The sequence below is a fragment of the Balaenoptera borealis genome (genome assembly GCF_965194805.1).
Source record: "Balaenoptera borealis genome assembly, chromosome: 13".
Taxonomy (NCBI): Eukaryota; Metazoa; Chordata; class Mammalia; order Artiodactyla; family Balaenopteridae; genus Balaenoptera; species Balaenoptera borealis.
In genome coordinates, this window is record NC_138870.1 from 28881228 (window position 1) to 28899161 (window position 17934).

General features: G+C 36.0%; 1 protein-coding gene and 1 long non-coding RNA gene across 2 annotated transcripts in view; one reads left to right on the forward strand and one right to left on the reverse strand.

Moving 5' to 3' along the window:
- LOC309610004 overlaps positions 1-17934 on the forward strand; it is a 263329-nt gene that overhangs the window by 85292 nt on the left and 160103 nt on the right. The window lies entirely within an intron of this gene.
- Positions 1-17934, reverse strand: part of SYT10 (synaptotagmin 10) — an 88119-nt gene that overhangs the window by 48936 nt on the left and 21249 nt on the right. Inside the window, exon 2 of the mRNA XM_082352213.1 lies at positions 11737-12094. Within this exon, the coding sequence (XP_082208339.1) occupies positions 11737-12094 (358 nt within the window). The remainder of the gene's footprint in view (positions 1-11736; positions 12095-17934) is intronic.

A 17934-nucleotide genomic window follows, 5' to 3' on the forward strand; every position in this document is an offset into this window, starting at 1 on the left:
AGCATTAAGATCTGCTTCTCTTATACTTTCTCCATGATTTATAGCGTGAGCTATGTCAACTTATGTGTTTCCTCAAGGTCTGGTTCAGGTATTTTGTTCTTTTCTCTTCTCAGTCACTCCATCAGACTAATAATCAGTTTTGGGGCTATAATTACTACCTTTAACCTGGTGATTCCCTAGATATATCTCAGATAGACAAAATTCTAGTTCCATATCTCTTTGTCTTGAAGGGGGATTTCTAAACAATTGTCCTAATTTTGCCCCAAACTCAAGCAAACTCATTATTTTCTCTATTTTGCTTTCAAACCAGTTCACTCTTCCACAATCTCTGACAATAGCTCTAACATTTTTATCAGTCACTTAATGCTTGGAATCCTGCAGTATGCTTGTTTGAATCACTTTTCCTTTATTTCATGGGATTTGCTTAATTTTCTAAGTCCTGTTGATTTTTTGCTTTGAGACATCTCATATAATTGTCCATTCTGCTCTATTTCCATTGTTATTTGGTCCATATCCTCATCATCTCATACTTTGCTTTCTACAGTAGCCTTCAGCTTGGCTTTCCTTCTTTCATCTCTCTCTTAAATTCAATGTCTCTCCAGCACTTACTTCAAAATCCTTTACGCTTGTTGTTATACCTTTTTCCACTTGATCATAATTGAAAAATTATTTCTATATAAAGAAACAAACTAGGATAACTTTATCTCAGATGAGGGAATAAGCTCCTAATTAAAACTATACTGAATTTAAGACCCAATATTTTAGTTTCAGTATCTAAGTGAGTATATATGTAAAAGTCTTTACTAAGTTACTTAAAACTTGAAGTGATCTGTTTCCTCAGATTGATCTCCAGATTGATTCCATTTTAATGCATTGAACATGCTATGAAATGTATTTTGATCCTGAATCTATTCCAGATATACAAGATCAGGGGCTTAAATTAGGGTCAGGGAACCATCAGGGAGCATTTAAGAAATAATAAGAATTTAAAAAGGAATACAGGTATTATGTGTTGTTGTGAATTATTAAAGAGGTCTAGTATAATCCAGTTAATATATTCAATATTCTTAAGAGATTTAGAATATTTTACTAAACAATCTAATATTTCTGCCAAAATCACTTTCACTTATGCAACAATTTTAAATTATATTTTTATTTTTGTGAGCAAAAAGCCCCCAAGAAATTAATTCCTTATTTTTTATAAATTGATCCATAATTTCACCTCCCTTATGTTTTTCAACATAATAAAATTTAAGCTTCTATCCTCTCCCTAAAAAAATCAATAATTTATTTCTGATGCCACTGAATATAATTGGGCAGCTGTAAAGCCCCTTCTAACAAGAATCAAAACGTAGTAACATTTTTGTTCTAGTAAGCCAGTGCCCTAATTATGGAGTAAATAGTTCATGTTCTAAGTCACAGTTTAGCTAGTCAATTAAGAGAAGCTTTAATTATTACAATGTTAAACTATTGCCATGACAACACAGATCCTCTTTATCTTCTTGAATTTTTTTTCTCTTTTGGAATGACAGTGGTAAGTGTCTATTTAGTCTCACACAAACACCAACCAATTAAAGTACAGGCCATTTGACTGTTACTGACCCCACTCTTACCCTTCAAACCTAGGAAGGCACCACATAAGTACTCTTCCAGATGGAGAAGGAAAAACTTTTCCCACCCTGAAACATCTGAGAGTAACTACTAGATATAGTCAATATTATCTGATGCCATAGGAATAAAATGTATTAATATGGTAATTTTCAAATATTTTTTTCACCAACAGATCCTTTCTTTCAAACAAAATCAGAGACCAGAAGTTCAACACGTACGGACAGAGCTGCTTTGGTTAATGTGTGAGTAGAGTCCTGGAATCTCACTGGAAACCGTGCCAATTTTTCCACACTACCCAGGAGAAAGCACTTGAAGAGCATTACATTGAGATGAGATTAAAAAAATGCTGGACTGAAATCAGACTATAGTTTGGTCCCAGCCTCCCTATGGAGTAACAGCAACTTTGGGCAAGTCACTTCACTTTTTTGATGTTTACTTTCCTCATCCATAAAACCGTCCTTTCATAGTTGTGAAGGTTAAATGAGATATTACAGATAACTTTGAAACTTACTATTTTTCATACTGCTAATAATTATCATTAGAGTTTAGGACACATGGAGCTGAAGGGCAAATGCCATAATGAACTCTCTGGTTCTGACAATCTCAAATCTAGGTTTCCTGTTTGGGGATATGGAGTTGGCACAAAGTCATTCTTGTGTGAGCATGTCCTGGACTACCACCCTGGACAACGGATTCCCTCTGACTCTCACTTCTCAGCCACAGCAGTTCTTTTTTCCTTAAGTGGGAAACCTATATCCTCCTACTCTTACTTGCAGTGTCTTTACTATTAAATTTATCTTAGGTACTGCTTGAGAAATAAGAGGTGAAAAGCAAAAATATATTTAGCAGAGTTTTATTTGTTTATTCAATATGTTTACAAGGAGTTCATCTCTCTTTGTTTTAATATTGATATTTATATAGGAAACTATCACCATATATTAAAAGTTGTAACCCTGTTTTATAGCTAAGGAGGCTCAAATAATAAGACTAAATTAATTTTCTGGTAAACAAAGTTTTCATCTTTATTTGTTTCCTATTTTTTCCATTCAGTTTGAAAGAATGACAAGAGTGACTCATTCAGCACAAAAATATCTGAGCATATACCATGCAGGGCACTATATACATGAAGGCAGACTAAGTTGTATAATATACCACAAGGAATTTTTGAAATTAATTCATTGTCTGATGTCAGCACAATCCTCTATATCTTTAATCTCTTCTTTAACTGTTCGTCTCACGTTATTGCTCAGTAGAAGCCTGATTCTTCTCCAAGGACACTGTTTGCTCTGTGCCCCTCTCATGTGGTGGTTGATATTTTTGTGATAATGCTTGTTCCACTGGCCCTAGAAGTGAAGGAGTTGTCCATTCCTCTTGTCCTTCATTACCACATTCACATCATTCTCCCTGAATACACCACTCCAGGCTCTAAAGCTCAAGTCAACAGATCATATCCCCATTACCACTTATTGTTAGTAATTTACTAATACTCAAATCACTCCCTTTAAAGTGATTTTAATAACTTGGTTCACTAACTCTCTTTGACAATGTTTTTGCTTTGATTCCTAGCAGTGAACAAGTTTCTTCCAACTACTTGGCCTCTAGGTTCTTTTAATTCCTCTCCTCCAATGATGTTCTCTATTTACCTCAGTTACTACCATGTGCATAGCCAGATTTTGTCATTATTATTAGCTGCAAACTCTCCACAACCCCAATTTCATGCATGCTTCTCTCTGAGCAACACCTCTTTCCAGCTCACACCCTCCTATACTCCAATTCAAATAACTTTTCCAACTCACAAGAACCTCCAATACATTGATTCTGTCACTATTTCATAATCCCTAGTTCCTTGATATCACTTTTCCCTCTTTATCCAGTTTCAATTCCATTGTTAATCAATAGAGCCACTCTCACACATACATTCCCAATTCTCTTGTTGCTCTCTACCTTCTTAGTTGCAGGGCAAAACCACAGTCCTGGTTGAATTCAACTTTCCATCATTTCTACACCTGTACATGTGCAAGTGAATACAACTAGAGAAAAACATAAAAGAACTCTCAATGTTCCATTTTAAATTCATGACCACATTCCTCATTAAACTAACTAAACTAACTAACTAACACTGAACAGCAAACCATTCTCCCTCTCAATCTCCTAGATTCACAAGACTGTTTCACACCTTCTCACCTTTCTTCAAACCTCTAACACCTTCCTCATTCCCAATCTCAATTAATGACCTTACATCCTATTTCACTAATGAAGTTGAAGCAAAGAGCAGAAACCTTCTACCTCATCAACCCTGTTATCAACATCTGTATCCATATTCTTTACCTTTCTGATATGATTAATTACCCATGCTATTATCTAAAGCCAACCCCTTCACTTGTATATTAAATCCCATTTTCTCTCATGTCACCTTCAAGACTGCTCCTCTTTGCTTCCTGCATTATTAATTCTGCCTCTTTGCTGGATTATTACCATCAGCACAAGAGGATACTGTTATTTCTGCTATTTTAAAGGAACCTTCCATTCACTCTACTTCCTCTCTCTGTACTGCTGTTTCTCTAACACATCTGCAGCAAAACTCCTTGAAAGAGTTGAGGATAGTACATCCACTATCCAATTTATCTTCTCCCATTCTATATCAACTCACTCTAACTAGTTTTTCACATACCAATTCTGACATAATAGCTCTTGAAAATGTCAATTATGTCTCCCTGACATTGCTAAACTCAGCGGTCAATCCATGGTCCTCACCCCACTTGACCTTACAATAGTTACCTGACAGTTAATCACTCCTGATTTTTACATACCCTCTTCACTTGGCTTTCAGATTATACCCTCCTGGTTTTCCTTCTACTTTACTAGTCTTGACTTCTCAGTCTACAATGCTGTTCCTGATGTCTTAATATTGGAGTACTTCTGGGATTCATCTCTGGTTTTCTCTTTCTTATCTACACTCACCTCTCTGAAGATATTATCTTCTGGCTTTGAACACCATCTCTATGTGGACTCCAAGTTTACACATGTTTCACAGATTCTCTCCAGAATTTCAGAGTTATTATCTGGTTGCCTACTCAATTTTTCCACTAAGATTTCTAACAACATCCTTAAACACAACAGTTCCATATCTCCTGTTTTTGGCTCTCAAACTCACTCCATTCACAGCCTCATGTTTATCAATTTTATCTTTCCAGATGCTCAGGCCAAAACATGCAGTCATTCTTGACTCCTCTTTTCTTACTCATATGCCCAAGCTAATGTGTCATAGTCTGTTTGTTCTATCTTCAAAGTATATCCTGAATCCAGCCAGGATATAGATATATATATCCATCATTAACTACCATCTCCTTGGTCTGAACCACCATCACTTCTGGCCTGGATTACAGCCTCCATAGTGGTCTTTCTGCTTCTATCCTTTTGCCTCCTTCAATGTTTATACTCAAAACAACAGAGTAATCCTTTCAAAACAAGTTAGATCATGGCACTCTTCTGATTAAAAACTCTCTGGTGGCTTCCCATGTTACTCAGAGTAAAAGCCAAAAGTGGTTTGGGTCCTACTACCTCTCTGATTTTTCTCCTAGCATTCTCCACCTGGCTCTCTCTGCTACACCTACACTGGCTTCCTTGCTGTGGTTGGGACACAAAAGGCAGATTCCACCTTCAGGACGTCTGCAGTGGTTGCCTCCTCCACAAGGAAAGTTCTCCCCAAACACCCGCATGGACCACCCTTCCATCTCCTCATTCAGACCCACCAACCCCTTTATTTTACACTATTATTTTCTACAGAATTTATTATCTTCTAAAACATCATGTAACTGACTTAGTTATGTTGTTTGGTTCCTCTCCACAAGAATGCAGGTAGGGAATTTTGAGTTTTGTTCCCTAATGTGTATCAAATGTCTAGAAAAATGCCTGGCACATAACAAGTGTTCTATAAATACTGTTGAATAAATAAGTTAAAAATTTTCCTGGAAGAATTTAGCCATATGACTAACAATCCAATCATAATAAAAGCTGTTTGGAGAAAAAACTGGTTTTCTTCTCAATTATGCAATGTAATGCTTAAAATTAATTTAAGTAACTTATCTTTATTCTGTTCAAAGAATTTACAGGAAACTTGTTTTTAATAGTAATTAAGGAAATGAATGTTCTTATTCTGTAAATACTTGTCCCTTGGCCTTTCACCATGTTAAAAAAAAAGTTTACAAATCATAACAAGAGATGATAAGCAATTGCTTTTGATCCAGCATATATTTAAAGGAATAGAGTATGAAGTAATTAGGTTGGTAGTTTTTGATCTACAAATAAAGTTCTGAGAACATAATATTTTATATTAAAGAAAAGAAGTAATATAAAATGAAGACTAAATTAAAAAAAAAAAACTCACAATAACTACTTGTCAGAATAATAAATCCAAGAATATTCTGTTTGGTATTGCTAGGTCCCTATAAGGTCTTTTGACCTTAATTATGTATTCTAGCTCTAAATTTCTATGCTCAATTTGTCATTTAGGCCTTCCCTTACTTGGAAGTATGTTGCTGGCTATCATGAGCCTCTCTCCTAGAGAGGTCAGCTAGGATTTGAAGAAAAATGTTGTAATCCTGCAACTGAGTTCACCTACCACCCTGGGTCCCTCCTTCTGTTCCTCCACATCTCCTTGAGCATACTGCAAAGAGTGTATTGAAATCACCTGTTTCAGATGTGCCTTCCATTCCCCAACCCTTCTACTAGTAGTCTTTATAATAGCAGAACTAAATATTATTAATCTTTTCATGAATTTCATAGTAAACACATGCTGGGATTCAAGAAATGTCTGTTGGAGTTTGTATGAAATAATTTACTACAAGATTCTTGTGACTAATAAAAGTCAACTTCCCAAGAATTATTTGTACTATGAAGAAGAAGGGCCTAATCAATTTATAATTAGTACTTGTAAAGAGGAGATAATATTTATCAGTGCCAGAAAACAAACTCTCCAAGTTTGAATACATTTTATAAGGTTTTATTTCTGACCTTGGTTCAAAGAGCCACCCCATTTCAGAAGTTAGTTTATATACCAAATACATATGTTTCATAGCGGAGATTATTTAACAACCTCAAGCACCGGCACAGCATGTTTTATGAACTTTTATTTCAAGGAGATAGATCTCAGGTTCTCTATTGTTCTGGCCAAGCACTGCTTCTTGGTATCCTAGCTGGTTAAATACCATTTAAATTCTTCCTTTGTGTAACATCTTGTCTTCCACTCCTTACAGTATCTTGGAATGAAAATTGCAATTTTTGCTATCTTTTGAGAAGGATTTAACTTTTTAAAAAATCTCTTAAAGAAAACTATGCACTCCAGTATTACATATTTTTACGTAATTCTTCGTTTCTCTTTTAACAATCTACAATGAGTATTCTTTCTGACTTTATGTGTGATGATATTAAGAATTACTTTTCTAAGCAACCATAGCTAATTGTAAATCCATCAGCACATATGAGTCAATGATTTCTTTCCATGTCATGCTTTTGTTCATGTTCAAATGGATCTGTCACTAGGTTTCCTAATTATTTTCGGTAGGTACTTAGAATCCTCTCTAACAGTGGCTAACCTACATAATTTCTCATCCTCAACAAATTATTTTGCCACTTACAATTCACCTCATTTCACACTATTAATGAATGCACAGAAAATTGGTCCTTATACTCATCCTTGGGAGTATACCATCATTAACCTTCTCCTAATATTAGCACTGTTTATCTCACCATCTCATGCTGTCTTTAAAGGAGCAAAGCAAAGTGGAGAGATAATCAGTCAATCCAAATCATTCACTTGATGCTTATTATGCACCTACCCAGTGAGGAAATTAGGAGCACATTAAAGTAGGTTATACAGACTTGTTCTTTGAGAACTTGACATCTCAGATCTGGCAAACAGCTAGAGCTCAACATTAAGACAATAAATAATTGCTAGACTGTAGCTATGGCTTTAAAGGACAATAGCTTATAATTGGACAGAAAAAGATGCATTTTCCTTAAAGATCTTATAGTGGATAAAAAAGAGTTTATCATTCTAGACAAGGGAAGTAGCATAAGCAAAAGCACAGAGGCAGAGAGTTGAGGTCTACAGGAGGATGATAAAAAGACCAAGCACTCTTCTAACTGGCAACCATGAAAGATCCATTTAGATAGATAAAACGAAGTCATCAAATTCATTTACTGATTTTTTAAATTCAACAAATATACCCTGAGTTCCTACAGTGCTTTGTCTAGGTATCAAGATCAGTACAGAAATAAAATTGGCAGGTTTTCTGCCTAAGAAAGCAGTGTAGAGCTATATGTGTGGGGCAGTATGGACTCAAAATGTTATAAGATTTTTATCATGCCTGAACTACTATATTACTTTCAAAGTAGATGCCTTTTTCTACAGTCTGTCCTACAAACTGTTGTCAAATTAATTTTCCTAAAACACAGCTCTTTATCCAGGGGACTCTTTTGCTGCAAATATTTTTGACAGGACAGACCTTGAACAATTTTGGCCATGATCTCAAGGCCTTTTCAGACTGTAATTCCAGCTGACTTTATCTTCCATTATTCCTCCACTGACCTCTATTTTCTGATCAAGGTAACTTACCTGCTGTTTTCATAATAAGATTTCCCGTTCTGTGTCCTTTCACATAAAATGTTTCCATCTGGAATGCATACCCTCTTCCAATTGTCTTTATGTGAATTCCTAGTTTCCTTTGGCCTCAGTTTAATGGGACTTCTCCATGCCTCAGCTAAAAATGATTTTTCTAATTATCTTAATTCCACATTCTCCACCACACAGTTTGCACTTGTAGTTCCTTATATTGAAGTTGGTATCTTATCTCTCTGCATTATGTTGTGGATTTTTTTCCAGTTCACTAGAGTTTGCAGAGTGGACAGAGTATGTAGAATACACTGACTATACCTAAAAGTTATATCTGCTGACTGTATCTACTGAGTAAGGCTATTGGATTAATCAACAGTCAATCAAGACAGATGTGAGAATAATGTTAATAATAAGAAATACACAGATGTCTGTTGGGTTGTTTGGCTGCCAGCAGGTTGATGGGGCCAAATGTCCAGGTATTTGAAAAGGAAGATGAGAACTTGGAAAATGTGGCAGTTTCCGGCAATGCTGTTAACTAATCAAGATGTCGCTTAAGAATAGTGACAAATAAAACTTGAGAGGATATGTCATCTATTGTCTGAGCCAAATAAAAGGGAGTCCCAACACCAGACTAGAGCTGGGATATCTTAATAAGGTGAGGAAACCAAGCATTAAAGTTAAATTTACTGTGTGTGCGTGTGTGAGTGGTGGGGTGGGGGGCGGGAGGGGTTCTGATTTGCTAGACCTCAATGAAAAGTTAACATTTGAGCAGAATAATCTGATTTATAATGATGTGCCCTGGATCTCTCTGTCTGCATAATAAACTCAGCAATTTCCCCTTCCTCTCTATATAAAGGTAATTTTTAGTATGATGAAGTAATTATATAGATGAGGAGTTTTGAGAACTAGGAATAATCAAGTTTTCTGCAAGGAATTCATCCCAAGGCCAAACAGATTAAAATCATGACTCTTGTTATTCATGATAACCACATATAATTCCACATTTCTAACTGAGCAGAATGAGCAGGAAGAGGCCCTCATTCTCCAACCTCCAAACTACCTGTCCTCAGCAGACTTTAACCATCTTTGGTTGCAAAAAAACATATTCCCTTGGCTTTAACTCTTAAAACATGTTCCATCAATCCGGATAAATCTGAATTCTAACTTTCACCAGCTGCATGGCTTTAGGCAATTTTTAAAATCTCTCTGGGCTTCAGTTAACTCACAAGTAATGGGGATAATTAATAATACTTACTTCATACAGGCTGGCAGAGGATTAGCAGGAAGGATGCCTGGCATAGTGACTAAATTGCAGGCACTCAAAAACAATACTTTTTTTCTTCCTTCTTCAGCCACTCATAAACAAGGCAATTCAAAGAGGTCAATAAAATTATATCAAAGTTCTAGCAGAACTATGAATTTGTATTCCACTTTTTCTCTTAAGAAAATATGAGATGTACATGTACAATCCAATTTTTATGTTTTTTAAGATTGAGAGAAAAAGTTTTTTTTTTCTGATTTCTTCAATTTCATGTAATAACTGAGAAATCCGGGGCTAAAATGACCTGTTGTCATTCCCTATTGCATTTTATTTCTAGAAACCAATTCTGCATCCAAAACCAAGTCTTCACACATGTTTTCTCAGTATGTATTCTTTCATTCTCCCCTAGTTAGGGATAATCAGATAAGCTCTATGTTTACATTCAGCAGATAATATTTTGGAGATAGTACTTCATTTTTCTAAGGTTTCCAAAAAAAAAAATCTGCACAAAGAAAGGCAAGCTATTTTCATAGCTTACCTCAATTTGTCTTCATTAATTGAGTGTCCTTATGTAGGGTGCACTTATCAACTAAAAGAGTTGAATAATTCTGAATACTAAGTTGATATATTGTCATAGCCATTATCAATATTTTAAAAAAATGTTTTGTAGGTTAATTGAACATTTTTACCCTGAAATTTCTGGGTATGTTAAGGCTTTATTAAATATTATAGTTGACCACAGTTTGCAGATGTGATAGTAATGACAATCAAGTAACCAACCACATGAGATAATTTTGAAGCAGTTTTTCCTATAAATATAAAGAAGTGGCACATGGGATAATTATTTTATAGTTAAATATCCATAAATAAATTTAAATGAATGTATACTGGATTATAAAAATGAACCCAAATGCAGTGCTCAGGAAAACTTGTCAACATAATAACTAAATATGAGGCATACTTTGGTTATAAAATTTAAATAGCTCAGAGAAGTATAACACCTCCATCCATCCTCCTTACCCCAAAGTTTCTCATCCCCAAAGTAACAATTATTCTTACTCATCCCTCAGGGATTTATTTCAGAAAGAAGACAATTTATTTATAGATACAATCCTTTTTTATTTTATAAAAGATATATTGAATATTCTTTCAATCCTAGTAGCAAGCATGACCCATGCAGTTTTCCAACTTGATAGATTTCCAAACCCACAAAAACTATGTCATATCAGAAAGCATGGATGCATCTTTGATTTAGAGAAGTAGGAAGGTAAGATTAGGAAGTCAATCAATTAGCAGAAAACAGCACTCACCCCCATTGCTATTGATTTTTACCCTGTCCTAGGGTAAAACTAGTTGCTACTTCTGGGAATCAGAGAAACACCGCTACTAACATGTTTTTCGTGTTAAAGATTGAAGACCACACTTAGTAGAAAAAATGGCTTTTCACAAGAATCTTTTTCCCTTTACAGTTAACACAATTCAATACACACCACAGCAAATTATTTTCCTTCAAGCAAATTTCTGCTGATTTTTCCAGGCTGAGTTAAAATGTACTTACTTAAAATTTATCTCCTTAAGGAGGTCTCCCTCTTCCTTCCTTTCATGTACACTCCTTGCTATGCTCATGATATTCACCAAAGCTCTTGTGGAACTTACCATACTCTAACCAGTATAAGAGTTTGGTCTATGTGAGTTCAAATAAGCAATGAAATTTTCCAGCAGTTTATGGGTTAGGTGTTAAACAACTGTAGACTAAACATTAGTCTCTGTTACTCAGTTTTGACTGTGAACTTGTGGATGATTTCATGAAACGCATTGCAGATGGCTGTTTTCTTGATATTTATTGGTTGTTTTAAACTAAATTGAAAGACTGCAAATAGCAATGATCAAACAATGATATTTCAAAGGAAAAAGTCAATAAATAATAATCTCTAATTAGATGATTTTAATGAGACCTCAAATTCCACTAAGCCCCTTTCATGGTACTGCTCTCTGTTTGGCTTCTTTGTCCTTAATTTCTCTCTCTTCATCCTTATTTAGTCTGTCCTGCCAATTCCCTCCTTATTCTATTATCTGTTTCCTGTGTCTTTCTCATTTCTCCTGTTTGTCTTTTCTTTTCTCCTTTCCCACCTCAGTTTTTCTCTCTTAGAAAATCACATACAACACACACACACACACACACACACACACACACACACACACACACACACACACCACAAATAGTTTTATATATTTGATCTTTCCTTACCGGGATGAAGATGTAGGCTCAGTAGTTTGTCTTTGCACACGTGCATGTTTAATTAAATGTTCTGTTAAAGCAGTTTGGACTTCTGTTGGGATATCAGGGGAAGTGTGGCTGATTTTTATTGCAGGCTCAATAGCTTTCAGTGCTGGTTCTCCATTTTCTTTAACTTCTTTTTTCTCTTCAGTCTCAAAAACTTCAGTGGGAGCACTTGACATGCTCTGTGGAAGGGTACTGACATTGGAAGTCACGGGTTTGCTCTTCCAGCAAGGCCAGCACAACTTCCAGAAGACAAAAAGTGAAACAACCAACAAGGCCAGGCCACAAAAGCTGACAACAACTGCTAACAGGCTGACTGAAATATCTGGAAAAAATTACAATGTAAAGAAATATTAAGTCATTGATAGTGTATGTAATAGGGCAGCAACAGTGGGATAATTTGATATTATGGTTATTATTAATAGTTTACTGATTTAGAGTTTCAAAAATTTACTTTTAAGTATCTTTGTAAGGAGGAAATATTAATAACTATGTTTGGAAATTCTCAAAGGAGACAAAAATTTCTTTCCCAGGAAGTTTCCAATTGTATACAAGAAAAGCATGATATGTACATATTATTTCCAAGTATAGTACAAAGGTTCCAAGAGTTTGCAAAATGAAGGTTAGCTACATGCAACCTGCCTTGAAGTCATGAAGCTTAAGATGCTCTGAAACTGTATACAACTAGAAAGGCTTCTGTTTGCTTCATCTTTGATCTAAAGATGCAACCTTCTTACTCTCTAAGCAGGTAATGTTAAATATTTGTATAAACTGCTTTCTATGGTGTAAATGAGAATAACACATTACTAATAGAGAATGGGTACACAATTATTTGTATTTTCAAACTCCATAGGTCCTTTCTAATAAGCTTTCATGCTCCTAATTTCTAAAGTCCAAAATTGGTTGATGATTTCTTATCTAAGTATCTTTAAAATATTCTTATTTAAAAATAATTACAGGGACTTCCCTGGTGGTGCAGTGGTTAAGAATCTGCCTGGCAATACAGGGGACACAGGTTCAAGCCCTGGTCTGGGAAGATCCCACACGCCACGGAGCAACTAAGCTTGTGCGCTATAACTACTGAGATTGTACTCTAGAGCCCATGAGCCACAACTACTGAGCCTGAGTGCCACAACTACTGAAGCTCTTGCTACTAGAGCCCGTGCTCTGCAAGAAAAGAAGCCACCACAATGAGAAGCCCGCGCACTGCAATGAAGAGTAGCCCCCTCTTGCCGCAACTAGAGAAAGCCCACACACAACAACGAAGACCCCAATACAGCCAAGAATAAATAAATAAATAAATTTTTAAAAATAAAAATAATTACAAAATTAATATATGCTCATTATGTAAAATAATTAAAAGTGATATAGTAAAAAAAAGTTAATGATTGTATAAATAAACAAATGGCAGAGAAGAAACAAATCTCTCATGCAAAAGCACGCCAAACAATTTATGTGGATATTCTGCCCTCAAGGAAGTGGAGCATAGCTCTCCACTCCTTAACTGTGGGATGCACAAAGTGACTTTTTCCTAAAGAGTACTTGTATGGAAAGGGGCAAAAACGATGTAACTTTACACAGAAGAAATCTGAAAAATACTAACTTCACCCAGGTGATCAAAGGGAACACCAACAGTGACAAATCATGTTAATACCTTTGATAGGATGTGATGAATATGGCACTTTATCTTTGTGGTCTTCCTCCCCAAACCAACAACCTGAATCTAATCATGAGAAAAATAGAAGACAAATTCCAGTAGAGGGACATTCTACAAAAAACTGCCAATGTTGTCCAAAAAAAGGAAGTCTGAGAAACTGTCATAACCCAGAGACTAAGGAGACATTACAACTAAATGCAATGTGGTATCCTAGATGGAATCCTGGAGTTAAAAAAAAAAAAAAAAAGGACATTAGGTAAAAACTAAGGAAATCTGAATAAAGTATGGACTTTAGTTAGCAGTGTATCAATACTAGTTCATCAATTGTAACAAATGTACCATATTGATGTAAATTGTTAATAATAGGAGAAACTGGGTGTGGGGAATATGGGAACTCTGTAGTATTTTCCCATATTTTTCTGCACATCTACAACTGTTTTAAAAAGTAAAATCCATTTAAAAATGTTAAGAATATTCCCCTACCCACTTCCATTTTCACCTTCCTAAAATAATCAATGTTAGCAACCTGGTGTTATAGCACTCTTAAAGTTTGGAAGACCAAATAGATTTCCCATGAGGGGAAATTTTTCTAGATTTAGATAACCTTATACTTTTCTTTTACAACTTTGTTTAGCATCAGTGTCAAATATGAAACCAATTTCTTTTGTTTCTTTGTTTTAAATAAAGATGTTAGGAATATGTTACAGGCTTAACTGTGTCTGTCCCTCCATCCCTTTCAAATTCATAAGTTAAAGTTCTAAACCCCAGTACCTCAGAATGCGTATTTGGAGATAGAGACTTTTAAATTAGTAATTAAGGCAAAATGAGGTCATATGGATGAGCCCTAACCCAATATAACTGGTGTCCTTATAAGAAGAGCAGATAAAGACAAAGACAGTCACAGAAGGAAGACCATGTGAAGACCCAGGGAGAAGGCAGCCATTGACAAGCCAAAGAGAAGAGGACTCAGAAGAAATCAACCCTCCTGACACCTTTATCTCAGACTTCTAGCTTCCAAAACTCTGAGGAATAAGGTTCTGTTGTTTAAGCCACCCAGTCTGTAGTACTTGATTATGGCAGCCCTAGCAAACTAAAGAATAAATCCAATTTCCTTTAACCACCATTGTAAATCCAGGAGGTCCCACCTCTCCTCCAAAGCAACCAATAACCCCAGTTTGGTTTGCGTCTGTCCAGCCCAAGCACTAATAAACAAAAATATCTCTTAAGTAACTATAAAATATAGAACTATTTAATACAATTTTTAATATAAATGGCTACTGCATATTTCTTTATTCAATTTCCTTTTTTTTTTATTCAACAATACTTGAGGTCTAACTTCATGTCACAGCATTCCATAATACTTCATCATGATGGATATTTGGATTATGCCCACTGTTTGCTATTACAACATAACTACAATGAGCATCCTTGTACTCTTGTCCCTGTGCATATTTGTGAATATTTATCTAAAGTAAATATCTAGAAATAGAACCACAGGGTCACATGTTATGCACATATTTAGCTTTACTAGATATTTCCAGAAAGAACCCCAGACTGACTAACAAAAAACATCATATAAGTTTACCAGTTCCTACAATTTCAGAGAAATATTGTTGTATTTTAATTTTCACTGACCTGATGGGGAAATGATAGGTTGTTTATTTCTCTGATTAGTGAGATAAAATGGTTCTGGTTAAACTCTCAATTTGTAGCTGATGGAAATACATTAAGAAATTGAAATAATTCCAAGTTTTTATTGCTACTTAATTATAAGAATAAAAATTAATTTTGACATGCTATGATACATAGACACTAATATTTTCCTTTATTTTTCAATTGCTAGCTAAAGCTACATTGAATATATTTTCCATTTATATTCCATTGGTGAGGAATGTGTGATCATATTTCATATTTTGTAGTTTATTTTTACATTTTAAAATTATTTGTTAGCACCATACCTTGAGGGAAAGAGAAAAATTATAAAATGAATGTGCTTCCTGATTATTAACTACAGTTTTAAAATGGAGGAAGCCAATGATGGCTTCATAATCTTCATGTATTTTCAGCTCCACTTACATTATATATTTCTGGATATTTTAACTCAATTAACTTCTTCAGTGGCTAACTTCTACTGAGTTGGAGCCAAAGCCAAGATATAAGGAAACTGCAGGACAATGTGGGATAGAGGAAAGGATGGAAATACTTTTCAGTCTATAACTGAAAATGCCCCCTGTTTTTAGGTTTTTTGACCCAATTTCAACTTGTGTGTGTCGGGGGGCGGAATTCCCATACCACCAACAATTTTCTGGATACCAACTGGGTGTTCTTACAGTTCAACTCAATTCTGACACCTGCCTACCAGAGGTAGCATTAGATTCCACAGGTTAAGGGTTCAGTCCTACATAACTGCCCCCCCTCCCTTCCGATGCCAGTAGCAAATCCAAGATGTTACCTGTGGTTTTCTGACCAACCGGCAAAAGATTGGAGGTTCCCACGACCCCCTCCTTGGGTTTGATTAATTTGCCAGAGCAGCTTACAGAACTCAGGAAACTCATTTCTTTACCAGTTTACTATAAAAAGATATAAGGATATATTATAAAAGGATTACCAGTTTATTATAAAAGGATATAACTCAGAAATAGCCAGATGGAAGAGATCATAGGGCAAAGTATGGGGAAAGGACATGGAAGCTCAGAGCACAATATTCTCAAATTTCTGCATGTACAACCCAGAAGCTCTCAAACCCCATCCTGTTGGGTTTTTGTAGAGGCTTCATTACATTGGCATGATTGAGTAAATAATTGGCCACTGGTGACTGATTCAACCTCCAGCCCCTTTCCCTTCTCAGGAGATCAGCAGGGGTGGGACTGAAAGTTCCAACCCTCTAATCACATGGTTGATTCTTCTGGAAAACAGCCCTCATCCTTAGGTGGGGTCCAAAAGTCACCTCATTAACCTAACAAGACATGGCTCTCATCACTAAGGAAATTCTAAGCGTTTTGGGAGCTGTGAGCCAGGAACTGTGGTTGAAGACTAAATATATATGCACAATATCACACCTCCCTTCTCACTAATGTGGTTCATAAAATACTTCATCCAAACCAAGTCACTTTTGAAAGTGAAAGGTTGTACTATCAACTGTACCAGAGTAGCGGGAATCAAGTCATATTCTGTAAACTTAGTAAATGGTCATCTTACCTCTTTTAGTCTAACATTCTTCCAAATTACCCAATCAGGTCAAATCTAAACTTTGAATGGCATTCCACAGTGTCTTTGTGATTTGACCCCTGGCTATTGACCCAACTTCATTCTTCTGCCACTCTCCTACCTATTCTCCTTCTCTTGACCACACGTTACTCTCTCATGATTTTTGTTCGGGTTGTTTCAAATAGTTCCAGGGCATTTTTTCCTCCTGTCTGGGTGCCTGGCAAATTTGTATTCATGCTTCAAAAACTAGATCCAGTAGTACCTCTTCCCGGAAGCTCTCTCTGCCTCCTCTGTCCCTAAGGGCCTTTAAAGCACACCCACTACCATAGCACTAGTAATAATTTATTGGCCTATAATCTTTTATCCCCAACACTTAGGACATGATGGTTTCAAAATTATTTTCTTTTGGATATTAGAAAGGTAGTATGGTATACATTATCTGGGATAACATCTAGTAAACAAACACATTAATATATATGTTATGAAATGTATGGATCAGTCACACTGAGTGGGATCACTGAAGACCGTAAGCAACTTAATGCCAATTTAGGTAAGGTGTTAGTGCCAAATTGGACAATTTTTAAAAATTTTAATTTATTTTTGGCTGCTTTGGGTCTTCCTTGCTGCACACAGGCTTTTTCTAGTTGCAGTGGGGGGGGGGGAGGGGCTACTCTTCGCGGCAGTGTGTGGGCTTCTCATTGCGGTGGCTTCTCTTGTTGCAGAGCTTGGGCTCTAGGCCCATGGACTTCAGTAGTTGCAGCACGTGGCCTCAGTGATTGTGGTGCACGGGCTCTGGGGTGTGCAAGTTTCAGTAATTGTGGCGTGTGGGCTCTAGAGTGCAGACTCAGTAGTTGTGACGCACAGGCTTAGTTGCTCTGTGGCATGTGGGATCTTCCCTGACCAGGGATCGAACCTGTGTCCTCTGCATTGGCAGGCGGATTCTTAACCACTGCGCCACTAGGGAAGTCCCCAAATTGGACAATTTGCGAAATAATTTTCAGGTTTCAGAGGTTTGGAGGTTTCATAATTGTGGACAAGGAATTGTGGATGTGTATTTATTTTGCTTCTCCAAATGCTCCCATCCTACCAATACACTTACTCCCTTTATTTACCTTTTTATTTTTAGTGTCTAGTATATATCACATGGTCAAAAATATTTATGGAGCTACTGAATACACATGTTGGGAATTATCTGAAAAGATACTCAAATGTCTGTGAACTTCAAGATGGCTAAAACTTGAGTGATATGGAGGGAATATATAGAAATTCTCATACTAGGAAAATAGTATAATATAACTTAT